Source organism: Archocentrus centrarchus, chromosome 23 (genome assembly GCF_007364275.1).
Source record: "Archocentrus centrarchus isolate MPI-CPG fArcCen1 chromosome 23, fArcCen1, whole genome shotgun sequence".
Lineage (NCBI taxonomy): Eukaryota > Metazoa > Chordata > Actinopteri > Cichliformes > Cichlidae > Archocentrus > Archocentrus centrarchus.
The window spans coordinates 292330-317818 of NC_044368.1; the positions used below are offsets into that span (position 1 = coordinate 292330).

General features: G+C 45.1%; 2 protein-coding genes across 4 annotated transcripts in view; both read right to left on the reverse strand.

The window, feature by feature from the left end:
* The window catches only part of mical3b (microtubule associated monooxygenase, calponin and LIM domain containing 3b), a 31634-nt gene extending 29679 nt beyond the window's left edge, over window positions 1–1955 (reverse strand). Inside the window, exons 1-2 of the mRNA XM_030719800.1 lie at window positions 1910–1955; window positions 762–884 (exon numbers count right to left, since the gene is read on the reverse strand). The gene's annotated coding sequence lies outside the window, so the exon portion shown is untranslated. The remainder of the gene's footprint in view (window positions 1–761; window positions 885–1909) is intronic.
* Window positions 1956–2955: 1000 nt separating this feature from the next.
* svopl (SVOP-like) lies at window positions 2956–24277 on the reverse strand. Of its 3 annotated transcripts, none has more exons than XM_030720344.1 (16): window positions 24120–24277; window positions 22845–22954; window positions 21492–21580; window positions 21287–21385; window positions 19083–19154; window positions 18857–18981; window positions 18690–18753; window positions 6581–6706; window positions 5514–5642; window positions 4875–4948; window positions 4189–4385; window positions 3922–4033; window positions 3753–3834; window positions 3587–3676; window positions 3395–3508; window positions 2956–3312 (listed from the first exon to the last, which is right to left on the reverse strand). In XM_030720344.1, exons 2-16 carry the CDS (start codon window positions 22951–22953, stop codon window positions 3301–3303), a joined length of 1494 nt encoding a protein of 497 aa, XP_030576204.1. In that variant the 5' UTR covers window position 22954; window positions 24120–24277; the 3' UTR covers window positions 2956–3300. The 3 variants fall into 3 exon arrangements, with proteins under 3 accessions (XP_030576204.1, XP_030576203.1, XP_030576202.1); XM_030720343.1 differs by having other exon boundaries at window positions 21492–21583; XM_030720342.1 differs by having other exon boundaries at window positions 4189–4412; window positions 21492–21583.
* Between the last annotated feature and the right edge of the window lie 1212 nt (window positions 24278–25489).

Here is a 25489-nt window from a genome sequence, read left to right on the forward strand (position 1 = left end):
TTGATACAGGAGAACATGAAAACATGAGCATGCATCTCCAGCTCCTCTTTAGAAACAGAGCTCAACCTACTGATATTTCTCAGATAGAGAAAAACAGAATTTTTAACGTGGGTGTCGAAGGATTATCAGTGATAACCGCTATGCTGACATGAACATGGTACCCACGCTGTTCCTGGAGGGCCACATTTTCTGGGGCAGCAACCAGAACCGCCAGCTGCAGAATGTATTTTACCATCCAGTCCCAGCAGTAAGGGAGCCTAGATAACTTATAATGGTTTGAAAGGGAAATAAAGCTGGGTAACTAATTTTAATACAATCTGTCCCAGAGGTGTCACATATAAAGTGACTAACAGGGGCCGAGAACTGAGCTCTGTGGGACGCCACAGGACACAGAAAAAAAACATGAAGCCTCCAACAGAGACAGTGAAACGTCTGTGTGTGTCTCATAATCTGAACAGCAGGACTCTACCTGAAGGGCCGTAGCTGAAGGGCTCACCCAGCCACGTAAGCTTTAATCAGAATCTGATGGTCAACTGTGTCGAATGCAGAACTGAGGTTGAGTCATGCTCAGAAACTCCTGCATTAGGTGCCATTAAAAGGTCATCTAACACTCTGAGCAGAGCAGTTTGGTGGAGTGCATGGTGACCATTATTGTTACCATTAAATGATTTAATTAATACAGTTTTTATGAACTGGATATCAGCAACATGACTCTGGTACAAAAGAATCTGCTTTCTCTGTTGTGTGGATTTTATAATAACCTGGGTTTAAGGTAAAGGAGCAGCTGGATGGAGTCCAGACCTCCTGCTGACGCCTGTGCTGCGTTCACAGACACTCAGACACATGCGTGCTTAAAATAACACAGCAGCTCTTCAGACATGATGCTGGAAATGAAAAAACAAAAAGATTACCCCTTTATTCAGTTGTTTGGATTTCAAAAGAAAACATCAATAAATACTCTCTTGACCATGAAGTGTGAACATTTCAATACATAAATAAATCAATATTTTTTTCACTTCAGAAATATCAAATATGTCAGTTTCATCCTCTGGAGACTGAAAGTCACTGAAACTGATCAGGATGGTCAGTTGGTCTGATCACTGGCAGATTATTGATCATCAGCTCAGAGGGAGTAAAATGATAATGATGTCACTGTGGCGTAGTCATATGACCAGCCAACAGTGTGTGTGTGTGTGTGTGCGTGTGTGTGTGTGTGTGAGTGAGCAGAAACAAAGAGGCTCAGAGAGCACGCTGTCTGTACCAAGCACCAGCACACACATATGTCTTTCTGCCTTTGTGAGGACCCTCAGTGACATGATGCTTTCATAACCTAAAGCAGGTCATGACCCCTGAGGTCAAAGATGGACAAACAGTAGCAGGTCTGGGCATGTCACTTCATGAGAATTTAACACTGATTGATTAGTCCATTGATTATGCTGATAATGTGTTTCAGGTTGATCACAGAAAGTTAGATTCAATTCACTTCAATTTTATTTATATAGCACCAAATCATAACAAACTCAAGGTGCTCTAGATTGTAAGGTGAAGACCCAACAATAATACAAGAAGATCCTGCTTTGTCTTTGATGTTTGAATAAAGATTTATTTAAAGATCTGATTTTAGTCCTCTGAATTTAAGCTGACTTATCAGCTGCAGTTTGAATCAAGTTCATTAGTACTCAGTGTCTCACACTGTAAATATTTCAAACTGATCTCAGAACAACTTGCACAGCTTCCTTCATCATCTCACTGCAGTATTATCAAATTATCATGTTCTTGATTTCAGGTCTTTCAAACCTGGTTAGAGTGGTTAAATCTTCCTTCCTTCCTACACTCAGAAAAACTCATCACATGTGACAAAAGACTTCCTGCCTGCAAACAAACACAGAAATCAGTGAAATGTACTCACAGCTCAGAGCTCCCAGCCGCCTGCTGCTCATCTTCAACTGCTACTGCTCACCAGCACACACTAATCCACTTTAATCACACACACACAGACACACTCACCCCCCTCAGTGTGATCAAATGTCCTCACAGTGTCTGTAATTCATGCTGGTCTCCACAAAGCTGGACTAACACTCACACACACAGTGTGGAGCTGAGGTCAGGGGGTGTGGTCTAGCCCCACCTCCTGAGTATCAGGGAGTCAGAGACCTGATCCTGATGGTAATCTGAGAGTTAACGAGCTTAACGGGAGCCGAGCAGCAGCCTCAGATCAGCTTCCTCTTCATTGGGGATGAAGAGTGGTAGAGACACAGCAAGCGCTTTAACATGATGGCACTCACTGACATCACAGGTGAAAACATTGCTATTAATAAACAACCACACAGGTGCCCGTAAAGAACAGAGGTAGCTCTACACAGACAGGAGGGGACAGAGGAGGTCATGCTAAAGTAGAGATTCATGGGATGATATCCAGTGAGTGCGGGAAACCTATCAGCTGTCCCATCCGATCACTCAGTCTGGGACTTCCTGCTCTCTTCAGGTCCACCTGAAGTCTGTCGTGGATGTGGAAATCACAGATTAGGCTCTGGAGAATGTTTCCAGCTGATAGTCACATGATGAAGAGCCCATACTTCCTGTTCTGTCTTTACTTTAGTAAAGACAGAACAGGAACAGGAACTTTTAATGCAGACCCATTTTAACCTCCACCTTCCGGAGATAAAAAGCTGTACCTGAGAGGCTGTCCAGCTTCGTCACAACCTGAGGTGAGACTGTTTTTTGTCCTGAAGGTGGCCCCAGAGGAAAGTCATTCAGTTTAAAGTGCTTTAAAGAACTTATTATGCTGTATGTACTGCATGTACTTTTGTGATGACAGCCGTTTATTATGCGTGTAAAGCACAAAGTTACCTTTTTATACTTGTACTTTTTATACAAAACATCACGTCTGTCACAACAAGAAAAAAAAATCTCACCACAAACACTTTGGTCCCTAGTTTGAATTTATTAATGCTCAGAGTTCCTCTTAGATTCTACTGTACTACTAACATACTCCTGGATATCTGTATAAAATATATTCATAATTCCTTGCATACAAAAGCCCGCAATAATGATAATAATAATAATAATAATAATAACAACAATGTGATACCATCAGGAGGAGGTGGGAGATGATACATTCCTACAAACAGGAAGTTTTAGGTTTCCTTCAGTCTCACCATGATCACTGACATCCTAACCAACAAATAACTCACTTTGAGCTGTTAATGAAGGAACAGCAACACCTGAGCTCAGTAACACATTTAATATCATGTAACCAGAATAAAATGACAAATGGCAGCAGTTTTTTCAGAGACAGCATCAGGAGTTTTGCTGAAAAACAAAAACAAATTAGACCACATTTTTTTTAAATGACAAAATAATAAAGTTATTCTTCAAAAATCACTTTTCTTACCAGCAAAGCTCGCCCTTTAGTTTCTATTGGCAGCAGGAAGTTTCCTAAAGCACAGACCACACAGGCCACAGCGAACGGACTGAGAGCCAGAATCACCGACTGAGACATCAGCACCTGAAGTACACACAGAGCAATGATGCACTTCAGCAAACACTTGAAAACTGTGATCATTGAGTAAGACGGTGAACACACCTGAGCGATGAACGGCGCAATCATTCCTCCAATCCGACTGAATGACGTGCAGAAGCCCATCCCCAAAGAGCGTGCCACTGTAGGGTACACCTGAGAGATGAAAGCACCTGTCAGCTCAGACCCAGTCCATAAATCCCCCAGTGAAGCCAGCAGAGTGTGTACATACCTCCGCTGTGTAAATGTAAACCACATTAAAGTTCATGGAGACCAGCGACCGGAGCAGAAACAGCAGCACCGTGAAGCCAAACCTGCACAGATCAAAGCAAAAAGAGACCCTCAGAAACCTGGAGCTTCTGGTCAGGCTGGTCCATCAGAGCAGTCTGTGTGGTTCTTACATGGTGGAGCAGATGTTGAGCATCATAAAGAAAAAAGCTGCTAACAGCTGCAGCACGGTCAGACTCATCTTCCGTCCAAACACATTGAGCAGAGCGATGTTGGCTGGGACCACTGAGAAGACAGAGGAGAGGGGGTCAGAGTAGACCTGATCCAGGATCAGCACAGTAGCAAACCTTCATAGTAAATTTTAGGAACTTTTAGGAATTCTTCTGAAAACTGACGAGCTGAAAATTCTCAGAGCCTGCTTTTAGCTGCTGTTGACTCACATGCGACCTCTCCCAGGCAGCTGATGAGCAGAGTCTGGTAGTCGCTGTAGCCAAAGGGGATGCAGTAACACAGTCCATCCGCATGACGATGTTTGACCTGATGTTCTTTGTCGGCGTTCGTCACGCACAGCAGGTTCTTCTCCAACAGCTCCGAACTGCTCAGCACTGAGCCGTAGTATGTAAACGATGCCACAAACCTGAGAGTGAAAAACTGAAAGTTGGTCCTGAACAGGTCCAGGAGAGTCACGATGAAACAAACTGGGAAAAACAATGACCAAAACGACGGCATTCAGTGACTTATCCAAACCACAGACCTTCAGCTTTTAAATAAACTGCTGGGAGCATTTGAACATGTTGCTGGAGGACCTCTGGGATCAATGCTGGTCTAAAATTATATTATTTTGTATCAGTACCTTAACAAACTACTACATTTGACTATAAAGCTCTAATAAATTTGGTGATTTGCTTTCCTTAAAGGATACCACTTTGAGTTTGAATTTTTCACCATTGTCCACACCTGTAAATATTAAATAATCATAACTATTCCTGCTGTCAGATAACCTGTTCAAAGCTCCAGTCTGCTTTTCCCTTGATCTTTTATTTTTTTCTGATAATTTTCTCCTTTGATGCACTTTGAAGTCTGTGTATGATTATGATGATTAATTCTTAAAATGAAATACCATTACCATGAGTACCAGAGCAGTAAAGATGTCCTCCTGAATGATGGACCGAGCAGAATTCTCCAGCTGCCTCTTTCGTTCTGAAACACACATGAACTGTCACACCAGACATCCTTAGATAACCTTAGATAAATGAGTTAAATGAACTTTGGCATTCCTCAGGGATCAATTCTGGGTCCTCTTTTTATTTTATTTGTATAAACTATTCACTCCTATTGTGTCTTTGTCACACACAGGAGAAACAGGAGAAACATGAGCAAACAGTAACTCCTGCTGCTCAGTAAGCTCAGAAACATCTTTACCCTCAGAGCCATGATCATCAACAGCCTCCAACACCAAAGAAAATGCTGCTTCAGACTAAACCTGTAACATGCTGTAGCTCCACTGAGTGACAGTGGAGTGACAAGACTAGTGCCTAAATGCAAACACTGCCCCCATCAGGCCATACTGTCAATTACACATACTGCCCTCTGTGATGTTCTTCCAGTGGTATGTTAATAAAAACCCAGTTATTACAAACTTAGAGACGAAAACATTAAAGAACCTTTTTTTCTATGAAAGTTTGAGGACCTGAGATTCAGCCACTGGAAGGTCAGAAAGATCAATATACTTAACACAGTCTTCACTGGACTTGAATAAACGTACCGTAATGGGCTCCACGAGTCGTCCTGGAGGAAGAGATGCTCGGTTCATTTTGGCGATCCAGTGCAGCGTTTTCATGGCAGCCTCAGTCTTTCCTGCTGACACGTTGTAACGAGCCGACTCGGGAATAAACTGATTTTAAATCAATACAGACAGAAATAGGAGTCAGCTGGTCTTCAAGAGGCTCAGCCTGAATTAATCCACCAATCAGAAACCAGCATGTAACCTTAGTGATATTTACAATCCTAATGTGACACTTCAACCTTTCCCTGCTTATATTTGAAGTGGAATTTCTGTTTCTCTTAATTTCGTTCACATCAGTTCCTTTCAGCATTTTCAGAGTCTAACAACCTAAAACAGCCTAATTCAGAACCTTTAAGCCATTTCTAACACTTCTTTCGGTAGCTGTAAATTATTACAGTACTACTTTAACATCTTTGAAAACAGTGCTTGCTCACACCCTGGCTTTGAACTCTGACCTGCATCAAAGCCAGAACAAACAGACTCAGGAACAGTTTCTTCTCCAGAGCAATCACCACCCTGAACTCACACACTCACCCACTAACTGTGCAACACCCACATCTCTGTGCAATATTATATTATTCAACAATATCTATCACCCCTATATTGTGCAATATCCACTATTAATTCACCAAGTGCAATACTCACATCTTCATTATTATATGTATTTACTTATTTTATTTTTCTACAATGTATATATTTTTCCTAAATTCTGTTTGATTTTCTGTGTATTTTTTATACATTTTATTTTCTGTATATATTTTTATACATTGTTTTATTTTCTGTATATTTTTAGAAGTTCTATTTTATATTTTAGAAAATTTGACTTTCTACAGCATGGCACTGAACAGGAGTGGCCCTCCAGTCTCATTGTACATTTTGTATAATGACAACAAAGAGATTCTATTCTAAATCCTCTGCAGGTGTCGTTCATTCTTTGTTTAATTTTCCACAGTGAAAGGGGAGTTAAATGTTTAGAGTTCACAAGTGCCCTCATTGCCCTCATTCACTGGTGCACAGGTGAAGATGGATGGTTGAGGACATCTCACCTTAAAGAGGAAGATGAGGATGATACTGGGCGTGACAGAGATCCGGATCATCCACCTCCAGCCCAGTGTTGGAACCACCAGCATACCCAGAATGATTATCAGCATGGAGCCCATCATCCAGAATATCTGACACACAAACAGAGTGCATGCTGGAAGATCTGAACTGATGACATCACACATTGTACCGGTAAATTGGGTGAGTTTGAGGATGCCCGCAAGACCTTCAGTGGAGAAAAAAACTCCTCAACAATACTCTCATTTTAATGTTCAATACAAATGACCCCTGCACACAGAACAGACCATCAGAGTAAAGAGGACAGAGGGTTTCAAATGGAGTGCCACAGGGCTCTATTCTCGCTCCTTTACTACTTATCTTCCATAAATTATTATTCTTCCACATCAATGTGCACTGCTATGCAGACAATGCAGTTGTGTTCTCCAGATTCTGATGCAATCACACATGCATATCTGACCAAACTTCAGGTGTTCTCCACCTGCACCACAGTCCAACTGTCCTGCCATTAAATCTTAAATCACACCAACATTACTCACTAATTCCTGAGGATTTATTCTTACAAATGAGTAATTTCTTGGTGTATGGATGCCTCTTCCTACAGTTTGTCTCCATGTGAGCCCACTAACATCTGCAACATACTAATACATTTATTACTTACTTTACAGAATAAAATCATCTTCCAACCATTCTTCTTTTTATTACGGCTGAGTGCATCATGTGGGCATTTAAACACTATTTTTCCACCCAAAAATGTTTAAAGTGTCACTATCAAATTTACTATCACCAAAGTCACTATCACCTTTAGGCAGATATGTTTCTATTGTTAATGGTTGATGTGTTTCCTCCAGCTGAAGCTATTACCCATGGAGCTGTGAGGGCTTTTAAGTATTAAAAGGAGGGCTGTAGCAGAGTTATATTTGCTGGACATCTGAAAGTTTCTCATTCTCACGTCTCTTTAAAAACAAAATATTATCTCAACAAGACTGTCTGATTAATAACTGTGTGTGTGTTTGTGTGTATGCTAATTCGTATTGTGTTTCTTTAAAAAGTTTATTTTGTGTGGCTCTTTTTCTTGCTTTAAAGAATAACAGACCTGCTTTAGTTTGATGTTTTTATCTCATGTTAAGCACATTGAGTTTATGTGCTTTATAAATGAAACTGTTAATGCCATTATTATAAAGTTCAAATAAAAATACTGGATTTAACTTTGTGAGGTTCAAGCCATGAATCACCACCTTATCGTGGTGGAGGGGTTTGTGTGTCCCAGTGATCCCAGGAGCTATGTTGCCCAGGGGCTTGTCCCCCTGGTAGGGTCTCCCATGGCAAACTGGTCCTGGTGAGGGTCCAGACAAAGAGCGGTTCAGAAGACCCCTATGTCTGTAACAACAAGGAAACAGTTTACCCTGCCTGGGATAGGGTTACCGGGGCCCCACCCTGGAGCCAGGCCTGGGGAGGGAGCTCGAGGGAGAGTGTCTGGTGGCCGGGCATTAGCCCATGGTTCCCAGCCAGGCGCAGCCCGAAGAGGTTACATGGGCCCGCCCTCCTGTAGGCCCACCACCCACAGGAGGCGTCAAAGGGGTTGGGTGCAGTGTAGGGTTTAATATTTTTCCCGAAAATGACATGAATTAAATCCCGGGAAATGACGAGCCATTTCCCGGGAATCCCGGGAAAAAGTTTATTTATTTTTTTATTTTTAATTAGGCCTTCTGTAGCCTGTGTCGGCCTTAACCTATTGTGATATTGTAGAGGTAGCTTTCCAGCTATGTCCTGTTATGCCCAGTAGGGGGCAACGTCAGCTTGATTAACGCAATAAAACCTACATCTCGACATTGGAGTGCTCGAGCTATGCGGTGTTGTATCGTTCCTCAACACTCCCTTAACAAATATAATTCGAATATTCCTCCATTGTACATGGAATTATACCAAGCTATTTTACAACTGCTGGTGCAAAACAATACGGTTCATCTCCACAGCATTGATAAAGGCTCAGCCACGCTGTCGTGGCGACATCTGTTGCACTATATCTCCACCAGTGGAATGCTGTAATAGTCACTGAAAAGTTAACTACCGTACTACACTATAATATGGCATAACACAGGGCCTTGAGTAATGCACTACAACTTGGTCATTGCCATTCTGGCAACAGCAAATTTATAACACCGTGTCTGAGGGTTAAAGTAGGTTCGCTGTGAATCGTCTTTTGAAAAACTGGCCAATCCTTATAGCCTAAAAAATATACATTTTACTCAACTCCATTTTAAAAGCGAAATATGTTAAAGCAATCTATTTCATGATAATTTCTTCACACATTAGGCCCGTATCCTAATTCATGATTGTTAGTAAGCGGCTGCAAACGAGGAAAAGAAACACTCGAAGTTAAACAGATATTTCTTTATTGTTCAGGGCAGGCATATTTTATAGGCTATATAATGCAATATAACAATATATAATAATATAAAATTATATAATACAAAATACCTTAGGGTAAACACATTGCCTACGATTTCAACAAATTAAAGAGGAAAAAAGCACAACTGTGTAATACCTCTATTAAAACGCTTGAGATGAAGAGGCTGAAGCCTTAAACGGAGGCTGAACGTGCCTGAAATGAAGAGTAATGCTTTTCGCATTAAACGAACCCTTCTCTCAATATTTCCTTAAATTTAACTTTCTGAAGCTTTCTTTTCTTTCTGAAAGTCAAATCGACGCGCGCGACTTTTTTCCCGGTTTCCCGTCTAACGTTTCCCGGGAAACGGGAAATGGTTCTGATCGCATTTCCCGGGAATCCCGGATCCCAGGATTAAACCCTAGTGCAGTGTGTGTCGGGTGGTGGCCGAGGGTGGAGGCCCTGGCAGACCGATCCCCGGCTATCAAGACTGGCTATTGGGACATTGAATGTCACCTCTCTGGTGGGGAAGGAGCCTGAACTAGTGCGTGAGGTTGAGAGATACCAGCTAGATATAGTTGGGCTCACCTCAACGCATGGCCTGGGCTCTCCTGGAGAGGGGCTGGACTCTGTTGCAGTCTGGAGTTGCCCTCGGTGAGAGGCAGCGAGCTGGGGTCGGTATTTTTGTATCCCCTCGGCTTGCTGCCTGCATGTCTGAGTTTTCACCGGTGGACGAGAGGGTAGTTTCCCTGCGCCTAAGGGCTGGGGAACGGGTCCTGGCTGTTTTTTGCGCTTACGCGCCGAATGACAGTTCAGAGTACCCACCCTTTTTGAAGTCGCTGGGCGGGGTGCTGGAGAGTGCTCCATCTGGTGACTCCATAGTCTTGCTGGGAGACTTCAACGCTCACATGAGCAATGACAGTGAGACCTGGAGGGGCGTGATTGGGAGGAACGGCCTGCCCGATCTGAACCTGAAAGATGTTTTGTTATTGGACTTTTGTGCAACCACAGTTTGTCCATAACGAACACCATGTTCGAACATAAGAATGTCCATAGGTGCACATGGCACCAGGACATCCTAGGTCGCAGGTCGATGATCGACTTTGTAATGGTATCATCAGATCTGCGGCCGTATGTTCTGGACACTTGGGTGAAGAGAGGAGCTGAGCTGTCAACTGATCACCACCTGGTGGTTAGTTGGATCAGGTGGCGGGGGAAGATGCTGGACAGACCTGGCACACCTAAACGTATTGTGAGGGTGTGCTGGGAATGCCTGGCAGAAGCCCCAGTCCGGGAGATCTTCAACTTCCACCTCTGGCAGAACTTCAACAGCATTCCGAGGGAGGCTGAGGACATTGAGTCCAAATGGACCATGTTCCGCACCTCCATTGTTGAGGCTGCTGCTCAGAGCTGTGGCTGCAAGGTGGTTGGTGCCTGTCATGGTGGTAACCCCCGAACCAGATGGTGGTCACCGGAGGTGAAGGGAACCATCAAGCTGAAGAAAGAGTCCTATCGGGCTTGGTTAGCCTGCGGGACTCTGGAGGCAGCTGACAGGTATTGGCAGGCCAAGCGGAATGCAGCTCGGGCAGTGGCCAAAGCAAAAACTCGGGTGTGGGAGGAGTTCGGTGAGGCTATGGAAAAAGACTTTTGGACGGCATCGAAGCGATTCTGGCAAACCAGTCAGGCGGCTCAGGAGGGGAAAGCAGTGCTCCACTCACATGGTTTATAATGTGAGTGGGGTGCTGCTGACTTCAACTGAGGCTATAGTCGGACGGTGGAAGGAATACTTCAAGGACCTCCTGAATCCCACTGACATGCCTTCTGTAGTGGAAGCAGAGTCTGGGGACGAGGGGGATGACTTGACCATCACTGGGGGTGAGGTCACTGAGGTGGTTAAACAACTCCTTGGTGGAAGGGCCCCTGGGGTGGATGAGATTCTCCCTGAGTTCCTGAAGGCTCTGGATGTTGTAGGGCTGTCTTGGTTGACACGCCTCTGCAACATCGCGTGGAGATCTGGGGCAGTGCCATTGGATTGGCAGACCGGGGTGGTGGTCCCCATCTTTAAGAAGGGAGACCGGAGGGTGTGCTCCAACCTTCGGGATCACATCGGGGGAGGTGCTGGCAAGGAGGTGCTGGTCCTTTCCAGCACCTCCTTGCCAGGGTGCTGGAAAGGAGTGTCCATCCGTTAGTCGAACCTCGGATTCAGGAGGAACAATGCAGTTTTCGTCCTGGTCGTGGAACGCTGGACCAGCTCTTTATCCTTTCAAGGATATTTGAGTGGGCGTGGGAGTTTGCCCAACCAGTCTACATGTGCTTTGTGGACTTGGAGAAGGCATTTGACCGTGTCCCTCGGGGTATCCTTTGGGAGGTCCCGCAGGAGTATGGGGTAGGGTTTAATATTTTTCCCGAAAATGACATGAATCAAATCCTGGGAAAAGATGGGCCATTTCCCAGAAATCCCGGGAAAACATTTTTTTTTTTTTTTAAATTTTAAGTAGGCCTTCTGTAGCCTGTGTCAGGCTTAACCTATTTTGATATTGTAGAGGTAGCTTTCCAGCTATGTCCTGTTATGCCCAGTAGGGGGCAACGTTTGCTTGATTAATGCAATAAAACCTACATCTCGGCATTCGAGTGCTCGAGCTATGCGGTGTTGTATCGTTCCTCAACACTCCCTTAACAAATATAATTTGAATATTCCTGCATTGTACATGGAATTATACCAAGCTATTTTACAATTGCTGGTACAAAACAATATGGTTCATCTCCACACAGCATTGATAAAGGCTCAGCCACTTGCGCTGTCGTGCACACGTTCCACCAGTGGAACGCTGTAATAGTCATTGAAAAGTTAGCTACCGTACTACACTATAATATGACATAACACAGGGCCTTGAGTAATGCACTACGACTTGGTCATTGCCACGGCCAAGACATGGCGCCCTCCGTGGCAGACGTGTTTGCGACGCGCTCCCTACACCAATTGTATTTGTTGTTTATTCTAGTGCTAGTTTGTGTGGCTAATATTCAGTGCTTGTACTCAAGGATCACGTACAGCAGAGAAACACTATTGGACATTGGAAAAGTTTCCCATGGGCTTAGCTTAGACCTTTTGGACCATAGCCTTCTTCTGTGTTTGGATCATGCCAGCTCCAGCCAGCAGGCCGTAACACCACGATCACGCTCAGGCAGGCAGAGCAGCCGACAACGAGCGCATCCAAGATGGAAGCGTGGCAAGAGAGGAGGGCTACATGCTAAACTAAAGGCTAGAGCCACACGACCACCATTGCCTAGCCTTTTGGTAGCTAATGTCCGCTCTCTCGAAAACAAGATGGACGAGCTGAGAGCTAGGACAATAGCTCAGCGGGAGATCAGGGAGTGCTGTGCTCTGATCTTCACGGAAACCTGGATCACTGCAACTACGCCGGACTCGGCCATTCAACTACAGACCCACTCAGTGCACCGCGGAGACCGCACATCTGCCTTGGGTAAAAACAAAGGTGGCGGTGTATGTGTTTATGTCAACAAGCGATGGTGTGTGGACGTTCAGGTGGTGGAGAAACACTGTTGCACTGACATCGAAGTGTTGATGGTGAAGTGCAGACCCTTTTATTTACCGAGGGAGTTCAGTGCTGTGTTAATGCTGGCTGTTTATATCCCGCCGCGAGCCGATCGGACCACAGCGCTAGGAGTACTGCACGACATCATCAGCAAACATGAGACCGCCCACCCAGATGCTGTGTTTGTTGTTGCCGGGGATTTTAACAATTGCAGCCTCAGGACTGTTCTCCCTAAGTTCCATCAACATGTGAGCTTTCCCACAAGGAATAACAACATTCTGGATCACGTGTACAGCAATGTGAAGGATGCATACAAGGCTGTGCCCCGCCCACATTTTGGACAGTCCGACCATATTTCTGTGTTCCTCTATCCAAAGTACAGGCAGCTCCTCAAACAAGCCCCCCAGCAATTAAAAGCATTAAAGTTTGGAGTGAAGAGACTGATCTGCTGCTTCAGAACTGCTTTAATGCCACAAACTGGGATGTGTTTAAGAATGCTGCTCTGAGAGAGGACAGTTCTGTGGATTTAGAGGAATATGCATCAGTGGTTACCAGTTATATCAGCACATGCGTTGATGATATTGTCCCCACCAAATGCTGCAAGATATATCCCAACCAGAAACCATGGATGAACTGTGAGGTACGCTCCATGCTGCATGCACGCTCAACTGCATTTGCCTCTGGTGACACGGAGGGCTACTGAAAGACCAGATATGACCTACGTAGATCCATCAGGGAAGCCAAGAGGCAGTACAGACTGAAGCTGGAGGGATATTACAAACACTCTGATTCCCGACGCATGTGGCAGGGCTTGCAACACATCACTGACTTTCAGCAGAGGAACAGCAGGATCACAGCCTGCAACAACGCCCTACCAGATGACTTGAACCAGTTCTATGCTCGCTTTGACACCCTCAACTCCATCCAACGTAGAGAGATTCTACTACCGGAGGCAACACAGAGCTCTTCACCCACTGTAACATCGACTGAGGTGTGCAAGGCCCTGAGGAGGACCAACCCCCGAAAAGCACCTGGCCCCGACAACATCCCTGGCCGTGCTCTGAGGGTCTGCTCTTCAGAGCTGGCCGAGGTTTTTACAGATATTTTTAATTTGTCCCTCTCCCAATCATCTGTGGCCACATGCTTCAAGTCCACCACTATAGTGCCCCTCCCCAAGAAAACCAACACAACCTCTTTGAATGACTATCGTCCCATTGCACTCACTTCACTTGTAATGAAGTGCTTTGAGAGGATGGTCATGTCCCATATTAAAGGATCCATTCCGGACACATTAGATCCCCTGCAATTTGCATACCATCAGAACCGTTCAACTGATGATGCTGTTAATGCAGCCATCCATACAGCCCTCTCACACCTTGAAAATAAGGACACTTATGTTCGAATGCTGTTTATAGACTACAGTTCAGCTTTCAACACCGTCATCCCAAGCAGGCTGGTTGAAAAGCTGTTCACCCTCGGAATACCACCCTCCCTCTGCCGCTGGGTCTTGGACTTCCTTACAGACAGACCTCAGGCAGTCAGAGTTGGTACCAGGACATCAGAAACAAAGACAGTGAGCACTGGGACCCCACAAGGCTGTGTGCTCAGTCCTCTCCTGTACACCCTCTTCACCTACGACTGCATCCCCTCCCAAAGCAACACCTCCATCGTCAAGTTTGCTGACGACACCACCGTCATTGGGCTGATTACTGGGGAAGAGGAAGCAGCTTACAGGGAAGAGGTGGCCCAGCTGGTGTCCTGGTGCCAGGAAAATAATCTCTCCTTAAATACAGAGAAGACTAAGGAGATGATTATTGACCCGAGGAAGAGAAGAGACCAGCATGCTCCATTATTCATCAACGGGACTCAGGTGGAGAGAGTGAAGACCTTCAAATTCCTTGGCACCCACATCAGTGAAGACCTCACCTGGACCTACAACACAGCACAGACTGTCAAGAAAGCTCAGCAGAGACTCTTCTTCTAAAGGAAACTGAGGAAATTCGGATTATCCCCCAAGCTCCTCAGCAACTTTTACAGATGCACTGTGGAGAGCATCCTGACAAACTCCATCACGGTGTGGTGTGGAAACTGCACCAGTCAGGACAGGAAGGCTCTCCAGCGTGTCATCAAAACAGCACAATTCATCTGTGGAGCTGCCTTCCCATCACTACAGGACACTTATAATACCCGGGTAATAAAGAGGGCACACAACATCATCAAGGACCGTACCCACCCACAGCACACACTGTTCACACTCCTGCCGTCTGGCAGACGTTACAGGAGTGTAAAAGCAAGAACAACCAGACTAAAAAACAGTTTCTATCCACAGGCCATCAGGCTACTGAACCACTGACTGATTACCAAACTGTGATTACCTGCCTTTCTTTCATCTGTATATATCTGTATATATTGCACTTGCTTTATTATTTATTTATTTTTATTTTCTACTTTTACTTTCCTAATATACTAGTTCTTAAATTTTATTTTAACTTAGTTGCTTATTTCAATTGTTTGTAAAGCAGTCGCAAGTAAGAATTTCATTGCTCAGCATAACCACAGTGTTTTGCGGTGTACATGACAATAAACTTCTTGAATCTTGAATCTTGAATTCTGGCAACAGCAAATTTATAACACCGTGTCTGAGGGTTAAAGTAGGTTCGTTGTGAATCGTCTTTTGAAAAACTGGCCAATCCTTATAGCCTAAAAAATATACATTTTACTCAACTCCATTTTAAAAGCGAAATATGTTAAAGTAATCTATTTCATGATACTTTCTTCACACATTAGGCCCGTATCCTAATTCATGATGTTAGTAAGCGGCTGCAAACAAAGAAAAGAAACACGCGAAGTTAAACAGATATTTCTTTATTGTTCAGGGCAGGCATATTTTATAGGCTATATAATGCGACTTTTTTCCCAGTTTCCCATCTTAACATTTCCCGGGAAACGGGAAATGGTTCTGATCGCATTTCCCGGGAATCCCAGGTCCTGGGATTAAACCCTAGTATGGAGTGTCTGGCCCGTTGTTGCGGGCCATTCAGTCTCTGTACAACCGCAGTGAGAGCTTGGTCCGTATAGCTGGTAATAAGTCTGATTCATTTCCTGTGGGTGTTGGACTCCGTCAGGGCTGCCCTTTGTCACTGATTCTGTTCATAATGTTTATTGACAGAATTTTTAGGTGTAGCCAGGTGGTGGAAGGCTTCCTCCTTGGTGGCCTCAGAGTCTCATCTCTGCTCTTTGCAGATGATGTGGTCCTGTTGGCTTCATCAGGGGGTGGCCTCCAGCTCGCAGTGGAACGGTTTGCAGCCGAGTGTGAAGCGGCCGGCATGAGAATCAGCACCTCTAAGTCTGAGGCCATGGTCCTCAGCCGGAAAAGGGTGGAGTGCCCTCTCCAGCTCAGGAACGAGTTCTTGCCCCAAGTGGAGGAGTTCAAGTATCTCGGGGTCTTGTTCATGAGTGATGGGAGAAGGGAACGGGAGATCGACAGACGGATCGGGGCTGCTTCTGCAGTGATGCGGACGCTGCACCGGTCTGTCGTGGTGAAGAGGGAGCTTACTGTAAAAGCGAAGCTCTCGATTTACCGGTCAATCTACGTTCCTACCCTCACCTATGGTCATGAGTTTTGGGTAGTGACCGAAAGAATAAGATCGGGAATACAAGCGGCAGAAATGAGTTTCCTTCAAAGGGTGGCTGGCCTCTCCCTTAGAGATAAGGTGAGGAGTGCGGCCATCCGGGAGGGGCTCAGAGTAGAGCCACTGCTCCTCCACATCGAAAGGAGCCAGTTGAGGTGGCTCGGGCATCTGATTAGGATGCCTCCTGGCCTCCGGGCATGTCCCACCAGGAGGAGGCCCCTTGGTAGACCCAGGACACGCTGGGGAGATTATATCTCTCGGCTGGCCTGGGAACGCCTTGGGGTCTCTCTGGATGAGCTGGAGGAGGTGGCTGGGGAGAGGGAAACCTGGGCTTCTCTGCTTAGGCTCCTGCCCCCGTGACCTGGCCCCGGATAAGCGGAAGAGAATGGATGGTGGGGATTTGATCCTCTACAACCAGCCAGAATTCTAGCTCTCACAGACTGGCTGTGTGCCCATGTGGCACACAGATTATAGTCACTCAATTACCCAAATTCTAACACATCAAAAAGTGTTTTTCCATAAAATCCTTTTATTTCTCTTTTATTTTCCTTCTCTTCCTGCTCTTGACGGAGACGGTCGCATTCTATCTCTCTCTCCCTGCCCTCCCTATTTTTCATGCTTGCTGCTTGCTGTGAGAGTGTCTCTCACACACTGTCCAAATAAGAATAAGATTGAGAGCAACATGGATCTGGCAAGCTGGGCCCTAAACACCATTGATCAAATTTTTTCCCACTATGAGACCTGGGAAAGGGGAGCCTGCGTGTCTGAGTGGAACAGACCCGGTTGGATACGTCATCGATTCTTGGAGCTCGTGGAGACCTGTGTGCTTCTCAGCCCTGGAGGTCGAGGACGTGGAAGACGTCTACATATTTGGCTATGTGGTAGGGGTATCTCTTTTGTTTGGGCTCGGAGGATACCTGATTTACCGGGAAATTAAGAAAATCTGGGCAGCAGTTCGACATCTGCAGAGGCTGCCGACCCAGGTGGATGGGCTGTGCAAACTCAGACTCAAAGCCTGTTGGACCTGAGCCGTAAAGCGGATGGGTAGTCCAGCTGAGAGCGTGCTCGCAGGCGAGAGGGGTTCGATCTGGAGATAAGGTTCGGTTCTGCACAGTGAGGATGGTAACTAATGAATTTGGAATATTGGATTACTGAATGGGTTCCCCAGTGAGACTGAAGGCTGTTGGAAAAAAAACAAGCAGCCTGTTCCAAAACAACATCTGCATTATCAGGAATTCGGCTCCCTAACCGGCCTTGGGCTGGTAATCATATCTCTCCAGGACAATGTGTGATGGTCGCTTTTCCCCTCAGCCCTCTCTGTGATCTGTGAAGCTGGATCTGGTGTACCACGGCTGCTGATGAACTTCCACCACTATCAGCGAACTGTTTTGGCTAGGAGCTGGCATCTGGGCTCCACAATGCCCCCACCCTCTCATCTCCGTCTGCATCCCCTCCTGACCTGACCTTACCCACCATATTGCTATCCTGGCTTTAAATGTGCAAATATGCTTTTGCTGAGGTGTTTTTTTGGAACCTCGTACAGTGTTTATAATGAATACAGTACGAGATGATTTTTTTGAACCTACCTATCCCAGTGTATCTCTTTCTGTTCTTCTGCTAAAGGTAGCGCCGGGAAGACGGCTGCATGACCTCGGACACCTGTCCCCCCGTGTTTGTGTTTGTTGTATTCTTGGATGGGTGCTCTGTTAACTGCAATTTCCAATGTGTGAACCTGTTCACCCATATGGCAATAAAACCTTCATTCACTCATTCATTCAGTCACCAACACATGGGCTTAGAGATGAGTATATATTAGGGTAGCTAAGGGACCTCTGAGAGTTGAAATACTGTTTCAGAAGATGTTGAGAGACCCTCTGAGATGCAGCTCGAGGCTGCAGTTTAGCTCTAATGGGGCATCCACAGAGGAAGTGATTTTCAATGATGTGAAGACCAGAGATCTTACAAAGTTGAAACTTCAAGGAACCACGGGCAAAATAACAGGTGAGCAACTGAAGCCGCTACGAATGAGAATGAAAAATACCACTGATTAGCATTTTGCAGGGTAGATAAATATATTAGAGGGTCACCTAGGCAACCAGGGGCTGGAATGCCTATAAAGATGACATTTGATGACCTCACCTGTACCCTTAATGAGTTCTGACACCTCAATATATATCAAGAAAGACATGCTGTGACAACCATTAGAACGAGTTCTGGGGTTTTCCTAGGGTTGCCCTAGTAACAGATCGCCCTCACTAAACTCTGATGCACATGCGGCCATTTAGTTCTGGAAGCAGACGTGAAATCGGACAGAAGCTGCTCAGTTCATGAAAGAAACACAAGGTTACCCTTAGCAGGCATCCAAGGGGGGGAAGAGTTAATACTTCTCTGATGTTTTGGCTCTCTGAGATCTCTAATGGAGATGGAACAACCTAATTCAGACTTTTTCTTCTTTATTTTTTAAATACTTTCTGAAAATCAATGAAATGTGCAGAACATAATGAAGTGACGAACTCACAGTGGCCAGTGGCAGCAAGATGGCTCGGTACTTCGCTGGGATGAACTCTGTCTTCAGTACAAATCTGAAATTTAGAGCAGCCACAGGTGTCACTGACTAAAACGTAACACCATCCAGCCAATCAGAGAGCAGGATGTTCAGCGTAATGTTTCTGTATGTGAGCTGACCCCTGTGACACTCCTGCCACGCCGCAGCCCACCATGCCGCGCAGGAAGATGAACCAACCGTACGATGGTGCAAACGACGTGAGCAGAGAAAAGTAGGCACTCCACACAAAGCCTCCGAACACCACCTGGTTCACACACACCCACACAGACACACACACACACACCATCAGCCAGGCAATCAGTGCACAGGCTCCAGCTGAAATTTGACGTGCGTTTTGTTTCTGACCTTCCAGCGTCCGTATCGGTCGGCGATGTATCCTCCCAGAACTCCACAAAGCATGAAGCCAAGAAAAACCATCTGAGGGACGCAGAGAGAAACACTTTCATACAATCATCACAAGTTACTGAGTTCATAGATTTCCCACAGTCTATGATACAATGAAACCACGACTGGTCCGGTGATTCCTCAGCTCAGAAGCTGCTGAAGAAACAAAGTCGGATCACACTAAAGAAGATGCTGAGGAGTTAAAGAGCAGGGCATTAGAAGAAGGTCAATAAAAGCACAAAGTAAATGAAAAAAAAAAATTCAAACAAGAAGATCTCAGAGAGCCAAAGCCTCCAGCAGGGCAGTGCCCTCTCTGGGCAGGATTTCCTCGTAAGGGAATAATATTGGATTTTGTATGATTTCATTTTTGCTTTGTTCTTTTTAAATGTACTTTAAGAAGTTTGTAGTGCAATAAAAATAAGATCAGGGCAGCATGACAGACGTTTACTGTGATCATACAGACACATGGTACTGATCTGTGAATAACTGCACACGAATAACTGAGCTTATTATATAATATTATACTGCAGTATATTTCTGACTAACCAGGCAGCTGTCTCTCTTTCTCCTAACACTTTCTTTGAAGATAAAACACAGTTTGGGCTCAGATTGAGTGAAAGGCAGCTGTGAAATATATACTTGAGGTCAGAGGTCAAAGGTGAGATGATCTTTGGATGCAAACTATAATGTGATATTGAGAATCCCCATGTATCCTTCACTATATGCCTCTATGCTGTCAATGCAAACAAAGACAGTAAGAAAGTTTTAATCGGCTCTATCCACGGGTTTCTGGAAGAGCACACGTAGGCTCCATGACAGACGGCTACTTCCGCTGTTCGGGTTTATACTTCCGGTTACCCAAAGTCAGAGCCAGAGTTAATGACAAAATTTGGTTACTTTGTGCTGTAACAGGCGGCTTTATTAGTTGGAACATGAGCTCAGGTTCAACTTGTGCTGTTGTCGGTTGTCACTACATCAGTCTGTACATTTTTTCAATTTATTTTATTCTGTAAATTTGTTCTTTTTCCCCCAAATTATACTACCCAGTTGCACATCCTATTACTGTATTTTTTCCTTATGTTTTAAGTTTTCTTTTAATGTGCAGCCTCTTATTTTTTTACATTATTTTATTTATAGTGTGACACTACAGCATACAGCCTACACAAAGCTTAAACAATGCCTGCCTTCATGTAAACACGTAGCAGTTAGCAGGATGACAGCTGCGTGTCTCCCTGATCACAGCCTTCAGCCAGTCCAGTGTTTCTGTTTCAGTGATCTGAACACTCTGATATCCAGATCAGTGATTTACCTTCCACAGAATAGCTGCAGCATCACTACATGATTTCCCTAATCAGCGATACAGGAACAGCTGACTGTCTCCACCACTCCACTTTCCCTTAGCATGACCCATGCTAAGCGCTTAGCTTGGCCGATGCTCTGGCTCGGCTCTACAGCTGCTTGTTTTTTCAGCATTACTTTATTGATTTTATTGCTTTGAAGGTAATCTGGTGCTCTTACAATTACGTGATTCCCCGCCATCAACACCTTCGGAAAAAACAAGGTAACTGATAATGTGGATGTAGCTGACTTTGGGCCATAATTTCATGTCATTTACGCAAGTGACGGGTGAGGCTCTGTTACCTCGCTGCTTTTTAAAACATCCTTGTAATGTCTCCACCTCCGATGTGGTACCATTTAGGCAGGTAAAAGAAACTGCAGTGTCAAAATGTTTCAATGAACGGCAACTGTGTAAGCCCGCAACCGTGAACAACAGCGCAAACGGAAGTAAACTACCGGTTTCCACTATGAATTATGGGTAATGGTGCGAAGTCAGGAATACTGTGGATAGAGCATTATTATCACACTGACCTTCAGATCATTGTGTTGACCTTGAAGGAGAGGTCAGAGGTCAAATGTGACATGCACCCCTACAAAGTTTTATCAGAATTCATTCAGAACGTTTCCAGCTGTGGTGTTTACAGCAGAACGTCACGCTGACAAAAACACGACCTCCTTGGCGGCGGTAAAAAAAAAATCCTTCGTTGTGGTTGCCGTTCAGATTTCAGAAGGTCAATTCTTATGGGCATGATGAAGATTTTCAGACCACACAGTGAACTGATTAGTTATTAAATGATCAGCAGATCAATCAGTTTACTGAGACTCACAGTGGAAACGAGCGCAACCTGCCAGTCATCCAGACGCCACTCACATCGAATCTCTGGAGAAACCACGGCTAACAGCATGATTTCCATCGCCTCCACAATCTGCACCCACACACACACACAGATGCAAATACACACACAGTTTGTCTGATTACTTTAAATACTTGGAGAACTTGTTGAGCAGGTATTGAGCAGGTGCGTGACTCACGTTGGAGCTGCCCATGATGACAAACAGCATAACGTGAAAGCGTCCAAAGCCGATTTCCTCCACAGCCTCTTCCACAGTAAATGTTTTATCTGCTGTAGGAAACAATCAATACATTGATCAGTGCATCAGATAATATCAATCTGACTTGAACAGAGCACTTCTCTCTCAGACTGCTGGCTTACTTGTGGTTCCTAGGATACTTAAGAGTAGAATGGGAGGCAGAGCCTTCAGCTTTCAGGCCCCTCTTCTGTGGAACCAGCTTCCAGCTTGGATTCAGGAGACAGACACCCTCTCTATTTTTAAGATTAGGCTTAAAACTTTCCTTTATGATCAAGCTTATAGTTAGGGCTGGATCAGGTGACCCTGAACCCTCCCTTAGTTATGCTGTAATAGGCCTAGGCTGCTGGGGGGTTCCCATGATGCACTGTTTCTTCTCGACGTGTTTATACACCACTGCTGCAGGTCATTTGCTTGTGTCTTCTCTCTACCATAGTTTGTGTTCTTGTGTCATTCTCTAATCCTGGTTCTGTTTGAGGTTTCTTCCTGTAAAAAGGGAGTTCTTCCTTCCCAGTGACACCTTTGCTGTGGGGCTTTTATATCTGATATTTTGGGTCTTTACTTTACAATATAAATCAGGGATCCTCAAATTCAGGCCTCGAGGTCCGGTGTCCTGCAGGTTTTAGATGTGTCTCTGCTTCAACACACCTGAGTCCAATATAGAAGTCATTAGCAGGACTCTGGAGAACTTGACTGCATACTGAGGAGGTAATTCAGCCATTTGATTCAGGTGTGTTGGATCAGGGACACATCTAAAAGCTGCAGGACACCGGCCCTCGAGGCCTGGACTTGAGACTCCCTGGTATAAAGCATTGTGAATCTGTGCTATATAAAAAAAATACTGTACAAAGTTGATCTGTGCAAAGAACTCTGTAGTGAAACTGAGTGTTACTGCAGCCACCGTGTGTGCTTCTCTTGATGTTTTTAAGCACAAATCCACAATTTCTACAGACAGTGTGAGACACATCACTCACATTGTGGGTCCATTCACAACAACTGGCATCAAAACCATTTTAGGGACCTGTAGTGTTGCACAAAGGGACGTGGGGAATGTTTCGTAAGACCTCAGTCATCTTAAAGACCCCTCCAACTTCTCCAAGAACAAGGGGACCTCTTCAAAGCCTTCCAAAACTTTCAAGACTTCCCCAACTCAAACCGTGAAACTTTGAAACATAATGAACATCAACTGAACCTTTTGAGGAGCCCAGACCAACACTTCGGAAACCACAAAGCCCCACTTTTGTGCATTTGGGTATTATGTCATGTCCAGATGATTGATTATTGGTCATCACTCACCGTTGTTGTTGTTCTCGCCACCCTGTTTGTCCTCTGCAGGTCTCTCATGCAGTTCTACCTCCTGCAGACAGATGGCACTCACCAGCTGAGTCTTCATAGAGTCACCCATCCTGAAACAAGATGTCTTTTTATCAGAATGCAACCTTCTGAGGAGGTTCAACCATCTGCAGAAACATGAGCAACAACATTTCTGAGCATCAGCTTCATGTTACGTTACAGCTGACTGTGTCTTTATTTCACCATTGCAATCAAAATCATATCTGTGGCAATGCTGCATGTTCCTTCAGCAGCTGATCCATGACACTGACGCTGGCTTTAGAGCTGACGAAGCCTTTCAGGGTCTTGAGACGACCATGACCCGCATGAACAAGCACAGACACACTCTCACTGCTGTTTAAGGCTTGTGTTAAGGTTTTAATCCGTCAGTGAATGCCAGGCACGAGCACGTGATCAACATTTGCGTTCTACAAAAATTGCAGTTCATCTAATGGTCACAGGGTGGCGTTACAAGCACTGCTGAGCTCCTTCAAAGGTAAAAGACTGAAAGTACTCAAACCCTCTGATCACTGAGGTCTCATCAGCCCAGCATGTGCAAACTGGACGCATCTATGAACTGATTAATGCGCTCAGCTGCAGGCAGCGTCCGCGCCTTTCTCTCTGTCAGGGAAATAAATCAAACCAGGATTTGCTGTCAAAGTGCTCAAACAATTAGCTGATTAATCGATTTTAAGCAAAGATAATCTAAAAAGAAGCTTCCGGCTTCCTTTGGTCACGTTTCTCTGAAGCTTAAACTGTGATTTAGTTCCTGAGTGTGCGATGAGCTCTCTCTGCAGCGACAGGTAGAGAAACTGGACCCTGCAGCAGGTGAGAAATCCTCCTTAAACAAACCAGCACATTTATATTAATGGACCTGTTAGGCCCTTTTTCGGGAACTGAACGGGGCCGTTTTGAATCAAATTGACATTTAAATGGTCCTCGTTTGTTTTCTTTCAGGTGTGTCCGCTTTAAAGCAGATAGGAGAAAATACTCTTTAAACCGGCAGAAATTTAAACGGAGTTTGGCGTAAAGATTTCTCCGGTGATTCCCCGGAGGAAAGGGCGAGCGATAAAAGCCGAATGCGGTCATAAAGTCTGATTCGAGAGAAACAGCAGGACGGATTTATGGTGACTGCAGCGACTTAAGCTTCGCTCGTCACACAGGAACCGACAGCGGAGCCAAACTTCGGCTGCTGTCACGGTGAGTTTAACTTTTCTCTGAAATGAAACCTGTACTCACACAGATGATGAATTTTAATGCTGAATTTTAACGTAGAAGCTGCCGGTGAGGTCTATTTTCATCCTGCCCACGCCACAGCCCGACAGGTAGATCAACACCGTAGTTGTCCACCTGTCCAGGTGTTTCAGGAAGTGCTACCGCCACCAGGGAGCCAGACGGGGGGTGGGGTGGAGCTTTGTGTTTAGGGAGGGTTTCTGTTCCGCCCATCGTCGACTGAGTGAGAGACAGGAAGTCAATCACTCATTTCTCTGAAAGATTTTCACTTACTTCAATTTTGAGCAGAAAGATTTAAACATTAGTCCTGAAACTCCCCCTGCTGGCACTGAGAGCAATTACAACCTGCAGTTCCTCTGCAGTCCAGCAGTGGCGCCACAGTGAGTCAGTCTCCACAGACTCCCATGTTAAAACTTTCCAGCAGAAATAAACCTATTTACAGCCTGATACAGAAACTGCTTTAGTCTCTGGAGCTGATTTCCTCCTTCATAATAGCTGTACAGGGAGGATGTTTCTATAACTCACCTGTTTATATAAAGTTTAAATTAATACGGGCGTGGCCTCTCACACCGACAGGTGGATGGTCACACAGGTGGCTGGAGCTGCTAGTTGCCTGTTCGGCTTCCCCTCAGCTAACTGGAGCCCCTGAACTGGACCTCTGGACCATGTTTGTGCTGTTGGAGCCTTTTATGCAATTACCTGACTAATAATATGGCTGCTGTGGCTTCATTGGACTAACAGACCTGCTGTCTGATCAGCAGGTGTCTGTGGATGCAGACTGATGAGTAGGCTAACTCTTAGCCTTTGCTGGTTGAAATGAATCAGTGATGTGGGATGATCCCTGCAGAAACACTCACAGATTAACCAGAGCCTTCAAGTCTTAATTAGTATAATGTGGACTCATTACTTTATTCTCACAATATTCGTGCTTAATTTTTCAGATGTTTTTAGAAATCCAGCTGTTTGTTTAGATTAGAGCATTTCTGCTCAGCACTGTGAAGGATCAGCAGCAGACTCTCTTGTGTCAAAGGAAAAGTCAGTCAGTGATCAATAAAGAAAAACTCAGCAGCCTGTCTGAATCTGAACACATCTCTTTAATGTTTTTAACACAGTCTGTCAGACTTGAAACACCACAGGATGCAGCTCACACGGAGGTGGGGTAGAACAGGTCCTGTCACGTGACCCATGCAGGTCAGCGGCACGCTCACCTGGTAGCTGTTGGACAGGTGATGCTGCTGGCAGTGTTCCCAGCTCACTAACTCGACATTAAAAGAACTCCCTCGGGCTCCGTTTCCATGAAGCAGCGTCACCGAGTTACCTGGATCACACCCAGGGCCTGGTCTCACCTGACGTGGAACTCGGCGATGCGGCGTGTT